This window comes from Apis florea, unplaced genomic scaffold (genome assembly GCF_048593485.1).
Source record: "Apis florea isolate Af1SG1 unplaced genomic scaffold, ASM4859348v1 contig_3170_pilon, whole genome shotgun sequence".
NCBI classification, from domain to species: Eukaryota; Metazoa; Arthropoda; class Insecta; order Hymenoptera; family Apidae; genus Apis; species Apis florea.
Window position 1 is genome coordinate 5,904,819 of NW_028256714.1, and position 20,661 is coordinate 5,925,479.

The 20,661-nt window shown below is 29.5% G+C and overlaps 1 protein-coding gene across 7 annotated transcripts in view; it reads left to right on the forward strand.

Moving 5' to 3' along the window:
* The window catches only part of LOC100866260 (uncharacterized), a 97,955-nt gene that overhangs the window by 67,557 nt on the left and 9,737 nt on the right, over nucleotides 1-20,661 (forward strand). For all 7 annotated transcript variants that reach the window (XR_015292545.1, XR_015292543.1, XR_015292544.1 and 4 more), the window contains exons 4-5: nucleotides 10,222-10,432; nucleotides 19,525-19,659. Coding sequence is in view for 4 of the 7 variants with exons in the window: in XM_086909977.1 (XP_086766103.1) it covers nucleotides 10,222-10,432; nucleotides 19,525-19,659 (346 nt within the window). In the remaining 3 variants the exon portion in view is untranslated. The remainder of the gene's footprint in view (nucleotides 1-10,221; nucleotides 10,433-19,524; nucleotides 19,660-20,661) is intronic.

The window sequence follows — 20,661 nt, forward strand, 5'->3', positions numbered from 1 at the left end:
ATACATCAAACCAAGGATGCATCTTGATAATTACTTTATTGAAACAACGATATAATGTACTTTAAATATTACAAATTTTATAGATACGCAAAATATTAAAATAGACTTTAAATATTCGACAAATTTTCCTTATGGATACACAGAATATTAAAATATATAATATTCGACAAATTTTCTTTCCTTGTGTCCGCAAAATATTAAAATACAAAAGTTTTACGCGTGAAATTAGCGTTTCAAATTAGCTGTGAGAAAAGTTGGCCGAAAATCGCGTGGAATGTTGTTGGTTCGCGAAAAATGCGTGGAGCTCGAAGGGTTAAGAAATCCTCCCTTCGAGTCGAGTTATAGAATCGTTGATCAATAAAGCGGCCGCGTCGTTCCGCGTTTCCCGCTCGTCTTCCCATGCGTCTCGGGTCAAGATCGGATTAATCCGAGGTTTTCGTTCTGTCGTTGACACACATTCGATCCGGGATAAATGAAACTGAATAGAGAAAAGCGTCGCTAAATGCCGACACGTTTCGAGGGAAGGAAGAGGCCTCTCCGTCCTTTTGTCTTTCCGTCTTTTATATTATATATCAGAGACGATGATGACTAGGCGGATGGATGGATGTTCCGCGATCGAGTCGACGAAGGTTAAAATTAACGCGTCTAATTTTAGGATCCGAGGGGTGAAAGAAGACGGGGCTTTCCTTCGATTATCATACAAAAATTGAACGTGCATTTCGAGCTGCGAAATTTCTTTTTAAATAAGAAGGGAGATCGGCAACGCTTATTGTAATTAACGGTGACATAATTACAGTTTTGACACAATTACTCTAAATTATTAAATGAATTGAAATTTTTTTAGTTAAAATTTAATAATAGGACGATAAGACCCTGTAGAATTTTATTTAATTTAAATTATTTGTAAATAAAAATTAAGTAAATTAAATTTGATTCGGAGGATTAATAAATTTAATAAACTTTATTTTAAATGTAATTTTGATTAAAAGATGATTTATAATTTATAAACAGCGTAATATCTTTTGACAGATCTTATTGATAAAGATGATTGCGACCTCGATGTTGAATTAAGATAAAAATTAAAATTATTTAAGTCTGTTCGATTTTTAAAATCTTACATGATTTGAGTTCAAATCGACATAAGTCGGTTCATTGGCAAGTTCTTCTGGATAAAAAGAAATCGGACGTGCATTTCGAGCTACGTTTATTGCGAAATTTCTTTTTAAATAAGATCAAATAAGAAGGGAGAGAAAAGGGGCAACGCTTATTGTAATTAAGGGTGACAGTTTTGACGAGCGGTTCATTGGCAAGTTCTTCTGGATAAAAAGAAATTGGACGTGCATTTCGAGCTGCAATCCATTTATTTGTTTAAATAAGAAGGGATGATGTACTTCTCGAGGAAAGTTTGTTATATATAAATAAACGAGAGCAATGTATATCTTGAAACTTACACAGCTGCTTGTCCTTGTTTTCTGGATCGTGTAAAATGTCGCTACGTGATCGTATATTTATTAAAATTATTTATCGAAATTATTAACCCTGTTAAACTTTAAGTCTCGAACCCTTAAAATCAAATTTTCAATTCGGAAAGGTGAAAAGAAAAAAGCGAGAGAGCATTTTTTTAAAATTAAAATGCTATTGGGCGGCCTCGAATAAAATCCCTTAGAAATAATAAATCGTGGAACGGTAACTGCGCAAGAAAATGGAGTTTCCGGGGATGGGGTAGGGGGCTGGAAACTAGGACATGCACCGCCCTTTCATGGGTCCATGACATCTGTTGCCCTCGATCTTACGAGCATTCCTCTCGCGTTCGTTCGAATCCAAGCTTCACCTTGCTCTTTAATCCGTGCTGCCTCGAGCAAAAAATGGAGGAATAGATTTTCGAAACAAGCAGAAAGGGAATACTTTTATTTCTTGATGGTTTGAAGTAAATTTAAATAAAGAAATGGTGGTGGTTTTCCTTTTTGTGAACAATTGGTTAAGGAGATCGTTTCACCGTCCATTCTGGAAAGACAAGCTCGCTTTCGTTTCGAAGTTGAATTCGAAAAAGTCAGCTGCCCAAATAAGCGAACTCAGCAGGTTCGAGAAAAAAAAAAAGGGAAAAATCCAATATCCGTCATCAAAAAGTTTCTCCACTGAATATAACAAGTTTAAATTTTTATTGATCCTGTGGTTGAGAACCTCGATTATTCCCTTATTTCTTTATGGAAAAAGTTGATTTTAAAACAGGTTGGCGACAAATATGGACAGGTAGGATTATATCCTTCGCTTTGCAACAGATTCATGAATCTTTATTGTAACTCGAGCCTATCATCAACTAACTAAAAGATATCGTTATCGTTCGTTCGTCTTCTTGCCTCTTCGTCGAGTAATTCTATTGTTGATGATTACTCTTTATGAGTTTCTTGATGGCCGCCTCATATAAATGTAAATAACACGTTACCGTGACTATTGATTAGATGCACTGCGCATTGATATTAACCAGAAGTGAAGTAACCACTGTAAACAACGGTATCGATTAAACAAGGAATAGCAATTTACTGTAATGCAACTTTTCTTTTTTTTATTTGCAATCCTTCTATTCTAATAAGTTCGAATAAATTTTCTATTTTCTTTACATATGACGAGGACAGTTGAAAAATTATAATTGGCACAATTTTTTTGTCTCCATGCAATAAATTTGAGTTAAGTATATAGTGTGAAAGTATAGTTAAGCTGTCTAATCTGTTTTCGATGAAAAATTTAAAGTTGAACATTATCTGTATAAGTGTATGTGTATTGTGGATTGTATGAATACATTGTGATTATACAAAAGAGATACAATTAAGTTTTAATTGTGTTCATTGGCCATGAGAGCATTTTCAGAAAATGATTATTTTAAAAGGAATAATTAATTGGCATCATGGATAATATGTTGATGTTGTTATTTTTAGTTAACATCTAACAATATACCAATTGTTGCATATTGAATATGTCTCTTTAGTTGATGAAGTTATTTAAAAGAAATAAATGTTAAATGTCATTGATTGTTAAAAATCTCTTTGATTAAGATATATTATATATTCACATTAATTGCATTTGACCAATGGATGAAATTGGCCTTTGAACACCAAAAATTTTTATTATTTATTCACACTCACTTGATTTGAAAATTTTGATAGTGATAATCAAAATCAAATATTTCTTATGTATTCGTAATAAAATATAAACTATAATAGTAATACACAATAATAATACACAAGTTTTACAAATTGAAAGAAAGAAAAGTTAAAATTGAATTGAATTGCGCCACTTTATTCTTTTCATTTTTTTTTTTTTTAATTTTAGCAACAATCGTTAGAAAAATTGGAAATTTAACGAATTATATTACGTGTCACGTGTTAATTATTTCCGCTAATTAAAACTAATTATGTCGTAAGAAACGAAATTGGTGCTCGCAGTTTGTGAAGTATCGTGTAACACCTGGGCGAGGTGAAGTTTGTAATTACAGGTGTTAGCTACAACTGACCCTAGAAATGAGTGACAATAAACCAGATATAGCGCCACCTGCTATCGGATAAAATAATTATACTTAGAGATAGATGAAACTAATGTACGTTTAGTAAGTTTAACATAAATCTCTTTGACTACGTTGCATACATGATATTGTCCTTTTATAGCAGATATAATCTGCTTTACAACATTGTTGCAAAATCAACTGAATTAAGATTAGATGGAGTAGAGATGGAGTATTCTAATTGGAATTTAATTCCTTAGAAATTGCAGAAATTTAGTTTCTCTTCCCAATTAATACTTTGCATCCAGAATATCAATTTGTATTGTATATACACATTGTGTAATATAAGTATTATATAATTTTAACATGTTATAGATAGAAAGGAAATTTATAAAATGTAATTTTAGTGTAAAATGATTTTATTCTGAATCTTCTGAATGTTCTGAAGGATTTTAAAAATTATAATTTTAAAAAAATAATGTAAAAATGTAAGTATCAGATCCAAAATAACTGAGTTTCTTTCAAAAAAAAAAAAAAAAAATATAATACTTCTCATATATATCATTGGATTTTAAAAAATAAAATTTTATACATTTAATTTGCATACTTTGTAATAGGATTGTTGTGATAAGCAAAAAACACTGTCGCAGAAAAATTTGTTTCTATTCATAATCTTTATATTAAAGAAACATTACAATAATAATAAGCATTTCATAAAAAAATCATTCTATCTTGTTTAAATAATCAATACATTAATTTTTATTTTAATTTATTGATCAAGTCATTTTAAAATATAATGTAACAATAAATGATCTTTATGTATAATAAATTAAATAATAATTTAATATCGAGTCTGAAGGTTTTTCTTTCTCATTGAAAATATTTTGTAAACTTAAATTTAACAAGAATTTGTATTAAATAGAGTTTGCTACACTTATAACCAATCAGTACTCTTTTTAAACTAAAATAACTACAGTATTCTGGCAGCAAACTATTCCCTTAACATGCAATTAGAACGAATATATCACTAAAAAGTCAGTTTGTCTTACTTGAAAATCTTGCCAAGTAATATCATTTGTTCTAATATTTGAATCTGTAATTTCTTGAATCGTAATATGGCACGTGTAATACTCTTGCTGCTAGTTTTTTTTTTTTGGTAATATTAAGTAATTGGCAATTATTAGATATGATGTACAAATGACTTTATTTATTACAAGCAAATTATTAGATTATGAAATTCGTTGCGAATAGATTGTGTTTAATGAAATAATAATTTATCTAGATTATATAATTATTCAGCCATTTCTTTCAATGATCTTCTCTTGTTATGATACACATTGTATTTCTTTATTATGAAAAATATTTTGATTTTTTCAAGATTTTCTTGCATTTAAACTGTTTTGTAAAAAGCTATTTTAAGTGAATTTAAGAGATCGTTCTTCTTTTCTCGTATATTATTCTATATTTAGATAAATAAATATTTTAATTCAATTCATAAATTTTAATTTAAAAGTATTGCCATAATTTTATTTTCATAGAGTCCATAATATTTTTGCTCTAATTTTTGCCACAATATTCCTCAATTGAAATGATTTTTCCCAATTATTGGCAATATTTTTATTAATTGTTTTACACGAATAGTTTAAACATCGAAAAATTACATTACGATAAGAAATATAAAATAATACAATCTATTTAATTAAAATCCATAAGAAGCACGATGATCTTAAAAATTAAAAATATCTCATAAAATTGCATCACAAATTGCCAAGTGATTTTTTCCTTTTTTCTTTTTTTTTTTTATTTTAATAAATAGCATCAATTTAACAGTTTTAACTTCTAAGTTTAAGCTTCTCTATGATTTTATGAAATTCCTTCGTGGCTGGAGTAAACGTTGTAAAATTAAAAACATTGGAATATAATTGAATGTCCTTTCAGACCGTATTCTTTGTAAGAGGCATTACTGGAGGCCAACGCTTTTAACTTTTAACTACGTGGGAGGCCGAGAACGCAAAGCTGAAATTAGGCTCGCGCCTGTTTATAGCTCCTTCCTGAACCAGTAGAAAACCAACGTCGACACCACTTAATTTAAAATGGAGGGTTTTTTTATCTATCTAAAAAGTGGACAAATAATAATATTGTTTTCATAAAATTCTCCCTCGTGATGATAGCTCGTCAATGAATATATTCAATTGCGTAGAATTGAACGTTGTCGTTAAATGTTCAATCGTTAAATTTTTTCCCTCTACTCGCTCGGATGATTAATCATGCTTAAGACCAGTTGAAGACTTTTCGCCACGCAATTCCTTCATTGTTTTCAATTGAAAAACAAGGAAAGAAACATAGGCGATCGCTATAACGACATTGTGTCATTCGTATGCATCAGATCTGGAAGAGGATTAGAAAACAACGGAATTTCAACAGTTGGATATTCTTTAAGAAAGGATTTTTAAATGAAGGATTAATAGATCCGTGTCAAAAATTGCATATTCATTATCATATATAAACTTTTACTCTCAATATAAAATTTAATTATACATAAAATTTAAATTTTCTACTTGGTAGCTTGTTGGCTATTTATTTTAACTTCAATTAATTTATTTGAACTTGTTTGAAGATTATATATCGATGTGAAAAGCAAAACATATGTTTTATAATGTTACGTTGTGTCTTATTTATTCGCTAACAAAAAATACGTAAAATGTATCGTATTCGTGGAATAATTTGTCGATTCTAGAGATCAAATGCAAAAGAATATTCTTTTTTACTGTATAAACGCATTTTAAACTAAAAAAAAAAAAGTAAAAATTAATAAATTTTTCTTTATACTTATGCTAATTTTAAATTTTCTAATTTAAATTTCTAAGCTCGCAAAATTATTTATTCTCCTTCACATTTGCATAATTATGTAAATATTAACGTGCGAATTAAAAAATTTTCATTCTGAAGCTTCTCGCAAAAGGCAAGAAACCGCGATGCAGGAAAGGAAGAGGCGAAGAAAAGACGATTAATACAAGAGAACCGATGGAAGTAGGTCAGGTTTGCTTTTAATGCATAAGCGGTTAAACACCTGATCGCTTTTTATTAAGAAATTTTTATGAGAATTTTTCTGATAATGCATCTATAAATCATTCAACAAGATATGATTAATGATTAATGATTGTAATTAAAGACACGAGTTTAGTATTCGATTATTCAATAACTGTTAACCAATCATTGAATAATCATTAATAGATAAAATAATTGAAACTGATAGATAGATAGATGGACGATCACAAGATGTAACTAATTCGACAATTAATAACTATGATAATTACAATTTTTTATAATTTATTTATTTATTTATAGTTATATAGGAATAATCATTCGTGTATTTTTAGTTATTGGAATTTTTATGAAAATGATGATAAATGTTAAATATGTTATATGTTTTTCAACGTTAGAGAATTATCTCTATCATTGCATTGGCTCTTGCTTTTATCTGGTCAAGTTGCAAGATTAAGTTGACCAAAGAATAAGTTTCAATGATAATTTTTTTTTTTTGTTTGTCTTAATTTTTACAATCACTCTTTAAATTTTACACTTGCGTGAAAAAATATTTTTCAAAGGGAAACATATTTTATGAAAATCTGTAAAAGAATTTATTTAATGTTACATTTAAAATTTTTAAAATTCAAAATAAACTTTCTAAATTATTTCAATTATATAACATTTTACGGAAAGCAATCTACTACCTGTCCAAGATATATTCACTTCAGAACAGCATCTATATATTTGCATAAATATATATTTATAATACCATTTCTTTATATAAATGCTATTTAAAAACAAAAAGAAAGGAAGAAATAGATATATTTATTTCATTTATTTCAAAAATCTATTTTCCAAGCTAATCATTCTGTGTTGAAATAAATTATCACATCTATCGTGAATTGAAAATGAAAAGAAACAGATTACAATACTAAACACGAGAATTTTAATTCAAACGCAATGCTGAAATCGAATTCGACGAAATATCTATCTCTATCTAGAAATCTTTTCCAATACCCACTCGAAAAGTAAGAATTAAAGTTCCATTTTACAAGATTCGTCGAAAGAGAATAATAAGCAAGCATTGTAGTATTCAACTGAACCGAGGTTGATCCGAGATAGATCCAATCGCAGTTGCCAATTCCGTAATAAAACGAACTTATTGAGATATAGAAGGTTGAGCGAGGAAAAACGACGGTAGATCGATACGCCTTGGTTTTGTTTGTATCGTGAAACGAGAATTTCGCCGAGCAGTTTTTCAATGCACGTAAGTTTAAACGTATCTGCTCGACCTTTATTGTGCACCGATATTATCGACTTATTTTCCATCGTTCTCTTCCCCCCTTTTTTGAAGCTTCTTACGAAGGATCGAAAACCATAACTCGAATGGATTTTCTGCGTTTTAATATAGATGATAATAATGCAATGATTACATTCGATGTTTATTGTTACAAATTTAAAAAATTTTTACGACCATAAATATAAAAATGGAAATCATAATGTGTAATTTTAATATAATATTTGTTTTGTGTCCTTTTGCATTTGTAATTTTTTATGTTAAATTTAAATGAATGCACGAACATTCTAATAACTATGCGTATCGAATTTATATTTATATAGTTTAAAAAATAATAACGAGTTTACAGGGTATCTCGTTATTCGAGAATGAAGAGTGATTCCTCGTTTGAAAAAATTTGAAAAGAAAGAATAGAATTTTTAAATTTTTGGAATCTACAAATCAGAGTATCCACTATGCGAATATTAAACTATTTTGTAACTGAATGTAATCTTCATTTATAAGATAAATTCGAATGTTGGATCTGATTCTCTGATCGTAGGCTCCAGAGAGTCTTACTTTTGTTTATCGTTTAAAGTTTCCATGATCTTGCCTGGCTGGATTTTCTTTCTCTCTTTCTCTCAAATCTCATATGTAGGTCGTTGTACTATTAGCTCTCATAAGTAATGCCAGTTTAAGAATATAATTCCAATTGGAATAATATCTACTTATACATGTAATTGAAAAAAAAAAAAAAAAATGTAATAAGAAAATTTTCTTAATATTAATTTTTTCGAACCGAGTTTTACGATATCGCTCACATTTTTATTTAAAAAAAAAAAAAAAACACTACCATTACGACACGTCAATAAAATATCCAGCAAATATAATCAAATGAAAATTATATATAATTTACGCCCGATTCGAATAATTATTCAAATTTTTCCAGTCGAGTTGAAAGAACGAAACAAACCGCCATTTAAGCTCGAATCCTCGGCATCTGGGTTACACGAAAGGCTTGGCCTTTGTTGGCGATAAGTACAGCTTTCGCGGCGCTGCGAGCAACCCACTCTCCAAAGCTATCGTTCACCTCCCACCATTTTGTATTTCACGTCAGGCGGAAACCTTCGACCTTCTATGGTCAAGGTTACGTGCGCCACCTTCGGGTCAAAAGTAGAGAAAAAAATTTGCAATCGGATGGTTTTTTCTTTTTTTTTTTTATTAACGAGCATAACACGAGTGATATTGTAAAATTGGCGCGATATACTTTTTATGAATAATTTATGGACTGGTGGAAATTATCCAGAGCGTGCAAATAGAACGTGTACGCGATGATTATATACTTTGTGACGCAGGTCGTGATTCGAATTTGCATTTTCGATGTTTTATGCGAGATTTTTGTTCGATTTCTCTCTCTCTCTTTCTCTCTACGCGAATATGATTTACGTAGTCGGAATAATAATTCGAATTTTTGAGGACGAATTCTAATTACTTTTTTTTTTTTTAGAGTGGAATTAAATAATAAAATGGATTATTGGAAAAAGTACAGGAGTTTTCTGTTCAGTGTGTGCATTATTGGTATAAAAGAGTAGAAATTGATTAGTAATTAAATAAAATTTTATCAATTGATATTGATTGGTATAATTTTAAGGAAGAATAAGCGAAAGAGGAGTATCAAGAATTCGTTTTTAAAGGTTGTAGAGAATAGTGTTTAGCAATAATAATAATAAATTATTCTGAGAAATTGAATTAAATACGATATTTTAATGGAAATTTAATTAAAATCTGTTTGCGCAATTGCTTGCGTATTATCATATTGTTTCAAATGTTACTTAAATGTTAATTAATTTTAATAATTATTATTACTCCTAGTATTAATAATTTCATCTTATTTACCAACATGATATATAACGTTTCATTAATACATTTTCAAAAATTATATTTACATCCAACACAATTCTCCTAATCACTAAACACGCTTACTTCGTTCCACTTTAGAAACAAAAATCTATACACAACTCCCCCAATTTGATTCAATCTCATATTTCGTGTTTTCCAATCACTGAACGTACGAAGAAACATAATTTCATTTAATCTATCAATTAATTAATTCCAATAATTTATATCATTTAAATACTCGTTCAATATCAATAGAACGTTCCATCGAAAATTGATGCAAGCAAATGTTTCAAAAATCAATACGTTAATGCAACAACAAATTATATTTACATCCATCACAATTCTTCTATCACTACTTCGTTCCACTTTAGAAACAAAAATCTATACACAACTCCCCCAATTTGATTCAATCTCACTGAATACACGAAGAACACATTTTAAACGAAATTAACAACGCGTTCCATTAAAGTGGAAGGCGTAATAACGTAATAATAAACAACACATACGTATTCGTTCGCAGGATTGTCGGGGAAAAACGTTAGTGGCTGGTCGAAAATCCCTTGTCTAAAAGGGCGTTCCTCGAGCAAAGGGAGCGCATCCTCTGGCGGGCACGTCGGCCCTCCGCAATGTCCACACTCGGTGTTGAGCAGCACTCGTAGCTCGGTGAGCAGTTCGCCATTGAGCCCGTGCCCGACACCGATGCCATTCTTGGTCACCTCAGGCTCGGTCAGGTAAGATTCAATAAAAATTCATTTATTTTTTTTTTTTTTTTCCCCTTTGGAAAAGAAGAAAAATCGTCTGGGATGAACCGGTGAAAGACACGTGGAAAATATCGACAGTTTCTTTCAATCGTCGATTAATTTAAATGATAATTTCGCAGAGGAATTTGCACGTGCATATGTTGTACGCGCGTTACTCTTTCACGAGGAGAATTTACATACGATGGATACGATCTATCCATCGTGGAAATAATACGGATTCTGATTGTACGCGTTCTCCTATTGGTCTGTCGATTCCCTTTCGAATCGAAGCTACGTTGACAGCACGCGGAAACAAATTATAGTACTAACTGTTTATTTGCAGTAGTTTGAACAAAGACAGTGCTGAAAAATTAGATTTTTTCATTGTACAATATTTCGTTTTCCATTCGTTACTTTATTATTCTATTTTTTTTTTTTTATGAACGACGTGGAAAATCCATGATCGATCGAATTACATTCGATAGTAAAATTCTTTGAAAGTATGACTGCATAACGAGTGCGTAACTTTCACGAGTTCAAAATGGCGTGTCCACTTGTCAAAAATAACTTTTGTCGGCCGATTTGTTCTCGATACTTTTTTTTTTTTTAATTGGCTCAGAAATAATACGGATGTATGAACCGCGTGAAAAAAAATAGTCAAATGTAACGCATATGCAAATCGCGTATCTTATGAAACAGGATTTTTTGCTTACATAATTTTCCATTCTAGTCGAGCATATTTCGAGTCATGCTTCAGGGCACGAAATAACGTTTGATCGAATCGCGGCCGTGATTATTAGCGTACCGTGACTAATGACACCCTAGGGATCCACGAGTTACGTTATTCAAAGCGAGAATTTTAAATTATTTTCCGTGAAGTGTTTGGAAGATAAACGTTTCGTGAAAAATTAAGGAAATCGTAAATTTCTTTTCACGTCTCCTCTCGTGAATCTCCATGTTTACTTATTACAAAAAATGATGAATATAACGAAAGAGTGATTGTCTTGTTTTAGTGACATCTTCTTCTTCTTTTTTCTTTTGTCGTTAAAATAAAATTTCGATCGAGTTTGAAAAAAAAAATGTCACGTCTTAGCAACTTTTATTTCTTCAGAAGAAATAATTGTTTCAATATATTATCTATTCTACTTTTTTTATTCCAATATTATTATCCTATTAATATATATTTTGTTTAAACTATCCAAGATGTAGATTACGCGTAAAAAAATATTTTTGTTCGTGTTCTTAATTAAATAAGACTAGAATAAACAATATAAAGTTTAATTTTATTCTTGAAAATTCTTATGGGAAATTGTTCTTAAAACAGTATTAAATTTGAATATAATAAATAAAAGGACAAATCTATTCTTTTTGATATTTTCTTATATAACGATTATAAAGTCCTTATTTATTTTATAGAAATTAAAAATTCAAAGAAATGATATCGAAAGAATGTTTTAATTATTACAATTAACATTTCGTATAAGTATCATAAATAAAAAAAAAAAATCAAATCAACAAACAAAATGTTTCTCGATATCTTTCATCGATTCACGTGAAATTGATAAAATTTCAAGAAAATCAAAAAAAAAAAAATATAAAGATGTTGATATTTACAATCTTTAAATTTACTGTGTCCAGTCTCTCGATTAGAAGAATATTTATTGTAAATTTAAACAGTGTACACATTCTTAATAGAACGTGCTCCATTTTCTTGAAACATCATCTCTCGAACGTGAAGATAAACAATTTCTATTACCACCCACTCGATAAAAAAGAAAAGGCCATACACAGAGTTCCATCATCGAGCTACATATTGATTTTTGATATTGAATTTTACTCCTACGAAGATGTAATGGAACGAAATTAAAAAAGAATGTATCCCACAATAAATCCTACCCACTTCAATTTGATCAATTAATTTTCCTTCTCCAAAGAGGAAATGGAGAAATTCGCATAAAAGGAATATATTCCATCAAATTCCAAATTTTCAACTAACTCCTACGCGCATAGAGTTCATAATATATCTAAGTAAACCTATATTTGGATAACGTTACGACTAATTAACTTCTCTTTTAACTGCTATTTTATTATGAACATTTAAAGTAAAATTAGCTCACGAGTTCTTCATAGCCGTGTCGAGAATAAATCTCGGAAAAGGTGTATAATTCGATAACACGTTGGATTTTTTGTTATCTCATCACTGGTTCGTTATCTGATGAATAGCCTCGTCAGATTCTTTATATCTTTCAATCTGTGTTTGAAATCTGCCTCTAATCACACCACGCTTGTCTTCCTGATTACAACAAGGATACGTTATATCCTGTATTCATTGTTGATCATCACAAAGTGAAGTAGTGTCGCTATCATTGAACAATTATTTCAATAATTATTTTTTTTTTTCTTAAAATTTTGAATCACCATCTTTCTTAAATTTCCAAATTTGCCGATTCAATTTGGTTGCACAATTAGTTGTTTTCACTCAAAATTATAAATAGATCTTGATGCAACTTTGCACTCGCAATTATCTCGACTCCATGTTCTAAGGCCATTGAGCCATTTATGTATAATAATAATATTTATTATTATTATTATTATTATTATTATTAATGTTCAAGAAACGTTGTGTTTGTGTTATCGTCGCATTTTATTAAGCAATGAAATCGTTGCTCGATAAAACGTAGATTTAGATATTATTATCAGTCAAATGCGTCTCAAACTTACGATGATAATGTTTTAATTAAAAACAATTTTACACAGAACGATACCATTTCTTTCCCAAATGATTTTTAAGATTTAGATGATCTTTCATTTTCACACACGCAAAAGAAAAAGATTCTCTGCCATTGAAATTGAAATTAAAACGAATCGATTCGTTACTTCTCACGTTATCTGGCCAATTTTGATAATTTTGATAATAAGTTTATCAATGACATCTTTTCGTGTTATCAGACTCGAAGAAATCGCATTAAGACGCGTTAATTAATGATAAAACGTGATATTCCTTTTTATTCCATGTTCTACTTATAAAGAAAGAGAGAAAAAAACAGAGAGGGGACGAAGAATAATCCATCTTCTATGACATTCTGCATTCGCATTATTTCGTTTTTAAATCATCTAAAGATTAAGAATAATGGGAATTTAAGTGGATCGAAATAAATCACACACTTCTTTTTTCTTAAGTCCCAATAAAAGCCTTACTCTCTTAACCTTAACTTCTCTGTGATCGAGAGTTATAATCGTGCGCAGTAATCGTTTTCATTTTCCTATCTCCAGTGCAGACTGCCGCCAGACTACGCAAACATGTACTTTAGCCACTGTTTTCTCCTCTCCTTGATAAATATCGCTCGGCCGTATATCTCGATTATATTTTTAGATCCGTTTTAAACAGCTTTGATCCGTGAATAATTTTTTTTCCCCATCGAATTATGTCAATTATTTAAAATATATAATCGCGCCTTGTTTCTTGTTTTTAATTTAAGATAAGTTTGAGAGAGAAAGAATATTTCGAATTCAACGAGGAAAAATTTCCCTTGCAAATTTATTTATTTCTCTGTACACACGATTGATCGTCCAATTAAAATTATAGAAAAAGAGATTATAAATTTTCTTGTTCTTGTTTATTTCGCTTTTATTGAACTTTTAATAAGTGATATTAAGGTCAAAAATATTCATACAAGATATTCATAGGATCGATTCTTAAAGCTCAAAATAAATATGAAAATTGACACGCAAAAATTTGACGCTTATTTTAAATGTAATTTAAAAGAATTCAAGTTAGATGGAGCAAGATGGAAAATAGAGTGAAACAGCACTGTCTCTCTATATATGATTATAATGATAAAAGGCGCATATAATATACATTGAATGTATAATGTAATAAATAAACATCTATCTAGTTATCTTTATATGTCTGTTGCAATTGCGCGACATTTGTTTCGTGCAATATCAATGCACTTTTGTTGTAAAAAATTTTCAACGATCGATTCAAATTTTGTTCGCTTTTATTCTTTATGAAACACAGAATAAAATATTACGATCTTCTTTTATCGGAAAAAGCTTCGAAATTCTAAAAAACAATATATATCTATTTGCTAATATTTCGAAGTTTTTCATTTCGAAATGAAAATTAAACAAATCAATTTAGAAAAAGAAAAGCACATTGTTTATCACAAATTTTCGAATCGAATTAAAAAATTTTCATCCTAACAAGATATATTTTGATATTGAAAGAGTTAACGATACACGCCACGATAATGCAATTATAAACGGTACATTCTCTTATGTAACGAATACAACCATAAAGCACGAAGTTTCGTAATGAGATTTCAAATAGACAGAAATCGATTAAATTTTAATGTTTTGTTTCGAACGAAAATACTGGCAAGCGTGTCATTTATATTTTAATAGAAATGCGAATCGAAATATAATCAGTGTGTAAAGGTCATTCTTGCTATAAAAATACGCTTCCCTGTTACATTTATTCTTCTATGTGGGTTATATTCAATTCTTGCACTCAATGCGAAAAGTATATCGACATGTTATAGTTATACCCCTATCTGTCGTAGATTTAATTTGAACGAGCATACACAGACTATATAGTGTCGTGTTTCCATTTATTATTCTATGATAAATGATAAAATTATGGTTATTGAAATTTGTTTATAAAAATTCAAGATACAAAATACTTGTATAAATTTGAAATGATAAAATTTCACTCTTCTATGTTCTAAATGCCATCAGCATTATGTATAATAATAAAAATTTAAAGGGATTATCAAATTTTATTATTTCAAAAATATCTTGTAACTAAATATCTCGTATCTTATTTTAATGAATAATTTATTTTAATGAAGCAAGAGTTTGATTTTGATTTATACCTGTCTTTTTTTTATCGTCGTCTTTGTTCGGTATATGAATTTTTCTTAAAATTCAACACGCTTCGATTTAATAAAAGTAAAAATTCAATGCGTGACTTTTGATGCTTTTATTTGAAATTCAAATAATTTTATTTGAAATTATAATTAATAAAATTGATTATAATATAGTGCGAGGTTAATGCGTGACTTTTGATGCTTTTATTTAAAATTCCTTGCTAACTTGTGCACAACAGGATATTACATGAAATGTTAAAGAATAGAAATATACGTGTGTCAAAAACGTCGAAGATAATATTGTAATTATTGTTTATATAAAAACTATGAAATATTCATCATGAGGATATGCTTCAAGGATTATATTAACATTAAATCTTAAAACAAATAAATAATTCAAAAGTTAAAATCGAAAAAATTGTTTGAAATGTTAATTTCTATAATATAGTCAAAAATTCATCGAAATTAAGAATCCCTTTATTTTGTATTATTAATAATTAATATAATTTTATTATTAATTCTCTTTGGATATATATAAAATTCTGTAAAAAAATTTTTATTTCATAACGTATATTATAACGTTTCTCGAAGTTATGCTTATAATTTTTTTTTTATCTTTTATCGATTTCCGCCCACGAGTGTTCAATGAGGTTAATGTCCGGACTTTAGGTAGGAGTGTACAACGTATGATGTGCACGCTATCACTTGCAATATCCATTCTCTTATAATTTAAATATAAACAGATATATATTCATCGTTGTTATCGTGTTATTGGAAAAAATTTTATGGTAATATAAATAACTTTAATTTTCTTCTTGCTTTCTTCTTTTACATTCTTTTTCAAACCATTTATCTAAAATGAAGATAAAATTTGTATAATAATCACGAAACTATAATTTTATTTTACTAATTTTCGTAAATTTTTAGTTTCAATCAAGTTACCAGTGATATGACATAGAATTTTGTGTTTATCACAAATACATTCTGAAAATAATTTATATAAAAAAGTTATCTATTTAAAGTTTCAATTTATTATTTAAGTTCAATACATTTATACATTATAATTATTAGAGAATGTGATTTAAATCTAAATAAATTTTGTTATAAAGAAAATAAAAATAAAAAAAACTTCAATATCTAATCAATAACTTTTTCTCTCTATCTATGTTTCGATCCTTTCACTACTGTTTTCTTCACTGTCGTTTAAACAACTGTTGAACGATTATGGAATGAAATATTTAGAACTCGATAAAGAAAATACATTATATCATTTATCATATTGATCGATATGCGTTATGGGTTATTTATTATTCATACTATATCGCCATTTTTCTTAAAAGTGTTATAAATTTTTTCGTGTACCATTATAATATATCAAGTAAGCATAGCATGAGAAACGCGTATTTAATACCTTTTTTTTTTATTTCTTGCTTTTATAATTGATTGACCTCTCTCAAGGTTATTGATTCAACTCGAAGCAACTCGTATAGCAATATATTGCATGTAAATAGCTAGGATAAAAATAATATTGCGTTGTTTTATCGGTTATTTATAACACCCTGGGGAAAGGATCAAAGAAATTATTATTAAAAAAAGAAAAATTTTGTATTTAAAAATAGTGCATTTCATTTTTATCTTTAAAATTATTGAAAATAATTAATAATTCGTTAAGACTGTTTAATAAATAGATAATGAGAAGAAGATAAATTCAAATTCACTTAACAAATACACTTGTTGCATATGTTTTTTTTTTTTTTTAATAATAAAACGAAAGAAAGGATTAATTAAAAAATTAAAAGTTTCTTCTAATCTTTCTTATTATTTGTTTTTATAAATTTTTTTTTTTTGTAGAAGCACGCAATATTCCCTTACGATTGCGAAATTATTTCCGTTGTATAACGGAGAGCCAAAGTTGTAAATTTTATCGTTCTACGGCATAAATTCTACAGATCATCGGTAGAACGGATAATTACATACTCTGCAGCAATATTTGTTTTGTATAAAGTTTATATTTTGTTTGTAAGATTTCGGTTTCGATAAATGAATCATCATTGATATTGCGTGCTTGTGTACACACACAGCCTATTATACATATTTACTCAGAGCCAAGAACAATATTCCTACACACATATACGTAAGTCATATTTGTCTTTTATTAACGCTATTTATATATTCCTTTCGAATTAATATATCCCCGTTTCCTCTCAAAATACCATCCTTCCATTTTTTTTTTCTTTATCGAAATCTTAAAATTTCATAGACCAAAGAAAGATGTCAATGATGAATTGAATATCCTCCCCCCAAAAAGATCAATAAAAGGATATACAATCCTCTATTCTATTACAATTTTCATTCTCATATTTTTATATTTCCCTCCCCTTGCTCCACTTGAACCGAGCCGCCACAAAGGAGGCAATCTTTTCGCAATTAAAAGTTTCGTTAACGAACTCGGCTAATCGATACATCATTATCGGGTATATAACGGTTCACGATGCGGAAACTTCGCCATAGAGAAAATACGTTTTAACCGCGGGGAGAGGAGAGGTTTGTCGACTACACAACTTCCTACGGCTGCCACCTCGTCCTGAATAATTCATCGTTCAGCATCTCGAAATGGTCGGGTTTCGCCCTGTAATATATCGATAACCATATTCCTCCTCGAGTCGGCGAAGCAGTCAGCCTCGAGTAATCGCTATGGGGATCTCGTACCTGTCGCCCGTATCGATCCGTCCGCCGCCGTTGCATTGTTTTTCCAGACGGTTCCGGGGAGAGCTCGTTTTTCTCCTTTTCAACGGTGGACGCAACGGTGGAGAGAGTGGATGTACGAGTGGATTGCACAGGGGGATTTAAGCGACTGATGAAGTTTCCTTTTTCTCGAAGATTTTGAGATCGAGTTATCAATGGTCGAAATTTCTTTTCGACGAGGGGCGAAGATTTTTGAATGAGATTTTTTTGTATTAATTTTTTTTTTTTTTGCGTATATCTTTTATTATGGAGTTAAAACGAGCGGGGAAAAAGTTTGTTGAAAGTTTGTTGATGTCGAAAATTATATTAATTCTCCGTTTATATGGAATCCTATTTTTTAATATAATAATACAACTATTATTCTTACTAAAATATAAATTATGGAATTTTATATTTTCAATCTTATGTTTCTTCTGAAAATCTGATATTTATAATTTAAATTTTTCTCTTACAAATTAAATTATTTGATAATAGCGATAATTGTGTCACGTTTAATGTAAATATATATATATATTTTTTAAGTAATTAATAGAAGCTGTTAAATGTCTTTGTTATAGAGATAGGAAGTCACGAGGGGGGAATAATATCACTTTTTCCTTCATTGTTAAATTTGCATCTCCCATTACCGATGCATGCACAGGCATATAAACGTTATTGACGTTGAAAATTGCGATACATTAATAATACATTGTTGCAAACGGATGTAATTGCTAATAAATTGTCGTCACGCAACTGTTGGACGTGGCGAGAAAAATAAATTTTGATAATTAAACGTAATAATTGAATGGAAAATTGACACGTGTCGAAGGAAATGCGCGTACAAAAAAACAATTCCAACATTTTCTTTTGCAAAAATGTTTCTTTAATTAATAAACTTGGGAAAAAAATTATTCGAACACGAACAGCGTTGAAATTATTTTTTTCAAAATATGATATATAACAGTATCGATTATTTTTGTAAAAAATACCAAAGTTTCATATTTAATTTCACCACAATATTATATAATTAACCTTTCAAAACGTAATACAGATATCTTATATCATTCTCATCTTTGTTTATATAATGCACAGCGAAAAGTTCATTTACATAAATCTTTCTAATCCATCCATCTTTCACGTAAACAGATTAACCGCATCGGCTTTAACTTTTTCAAAGGCACTTTAATATTTTTCCAACCAATGATTGTGTCAATCGACATAAAATATTATCCATTGGACAATTTTTTTTTTTTTTTTTTTTTACTTACAATAATTTGAAAAAAAAAAAATAATACTCTCCAACTCGATACTTTTTTAAAATGTTATCTTTCTACCACCTTTTTCACTACTTTTTCAAATAAATACTTGTTCATTTAAATAGAGAAACTGCTTGAAAATCATTAAAAAAAAAAAAAAAAAAGAGCGCCTAGAAAATTAATTTCTAAAAAAGAAAGATTTAATTGACGTCAACGAATCGATCTGTTTCAGTAGCGGGATGGTGCAAAGTGTCGGTGCTAATTTATCCCCGGACCAAACATTCGGATCGATTCGATCGCTGTCAGTTACGAGAGAAGTGGCCAGTTTCCCTCTGTCGAGAACGCCTACGCCGCCTCCGCAACACAGGTGGGTAATTTTTTTCCCCCGTTTCGGTCAAATATGATTTTCCATCCAGCCCTCGTGAACGAAGAAAGAAAGATTCTTTTTCTCGATTTAAAAAAAAAAAAAAAAACTCGATATTTTGAGAATTTTGCAAAAGATCGAGATCTGGTTACATTAAGCTTAATAACTAAAGCTGACTTTATTCAGTCACTTGGCTACATTCCACGCGTTCGAATACAAGCTCGAATAACGCGGCCTGGGATGAAGTATAGTTTTTTAAGCATACATTTAAGATTACCTTCACGGATTAGATTTCTTGTTCCTTGTAATTAACCTCGCCTTGTGAATATTTATGTATTCGATTTTCTCCGTCTCTTGTTTACCCGTGACAAAGATTTAACAGAGTTGATAAAGTAACTCTGAGTTTAAAATTAATTGCGATGATGTTTATTCCTAAGGATTGATACAAGTTATAAAGTGATGAAAATGAATATTACATTTGCATGGAAAAAAATGACAACCATAAGCTCGAAGAAGGCTTTTTAAAATCAATTTTTTTCGAAGGAGAAAACGTAAAAAGGAAAAATATACATATGATGGTCCTCTCTTAATCTCACTGCTCTTTTTGCTTCTATAAATATCATTAATTTTTCCTTATAAACCCTTAAAAAAGCTCGAAAGAGAGAGAGAGGGAGAGAGAGAGAGAGAGGGGGAAATGGCAAGTAAAATTTGCTGATTGCAAAACAAACTTATTCCTAACACTCAGACAGATACATACTTTTCTTTAAACGATATAAATCAGATAAATCTGGGAAAGTTCTCCCTTTGAGAAAAGTTAGAAGTAAAAGTTCATCCATCCCATTTCGACTTCACACTATAGAAATGGCGCTATGTGAAAGCTTTCTATGCTTCGAGACGACATTGGTAAAACTACTTTCAGAACTGCGTTATACGATTCCAACTTGCTTGAAAGAAGATATTACATCTCGCGAAAATATTCCGGGCAAAATATTTCCTTCGTGGAAA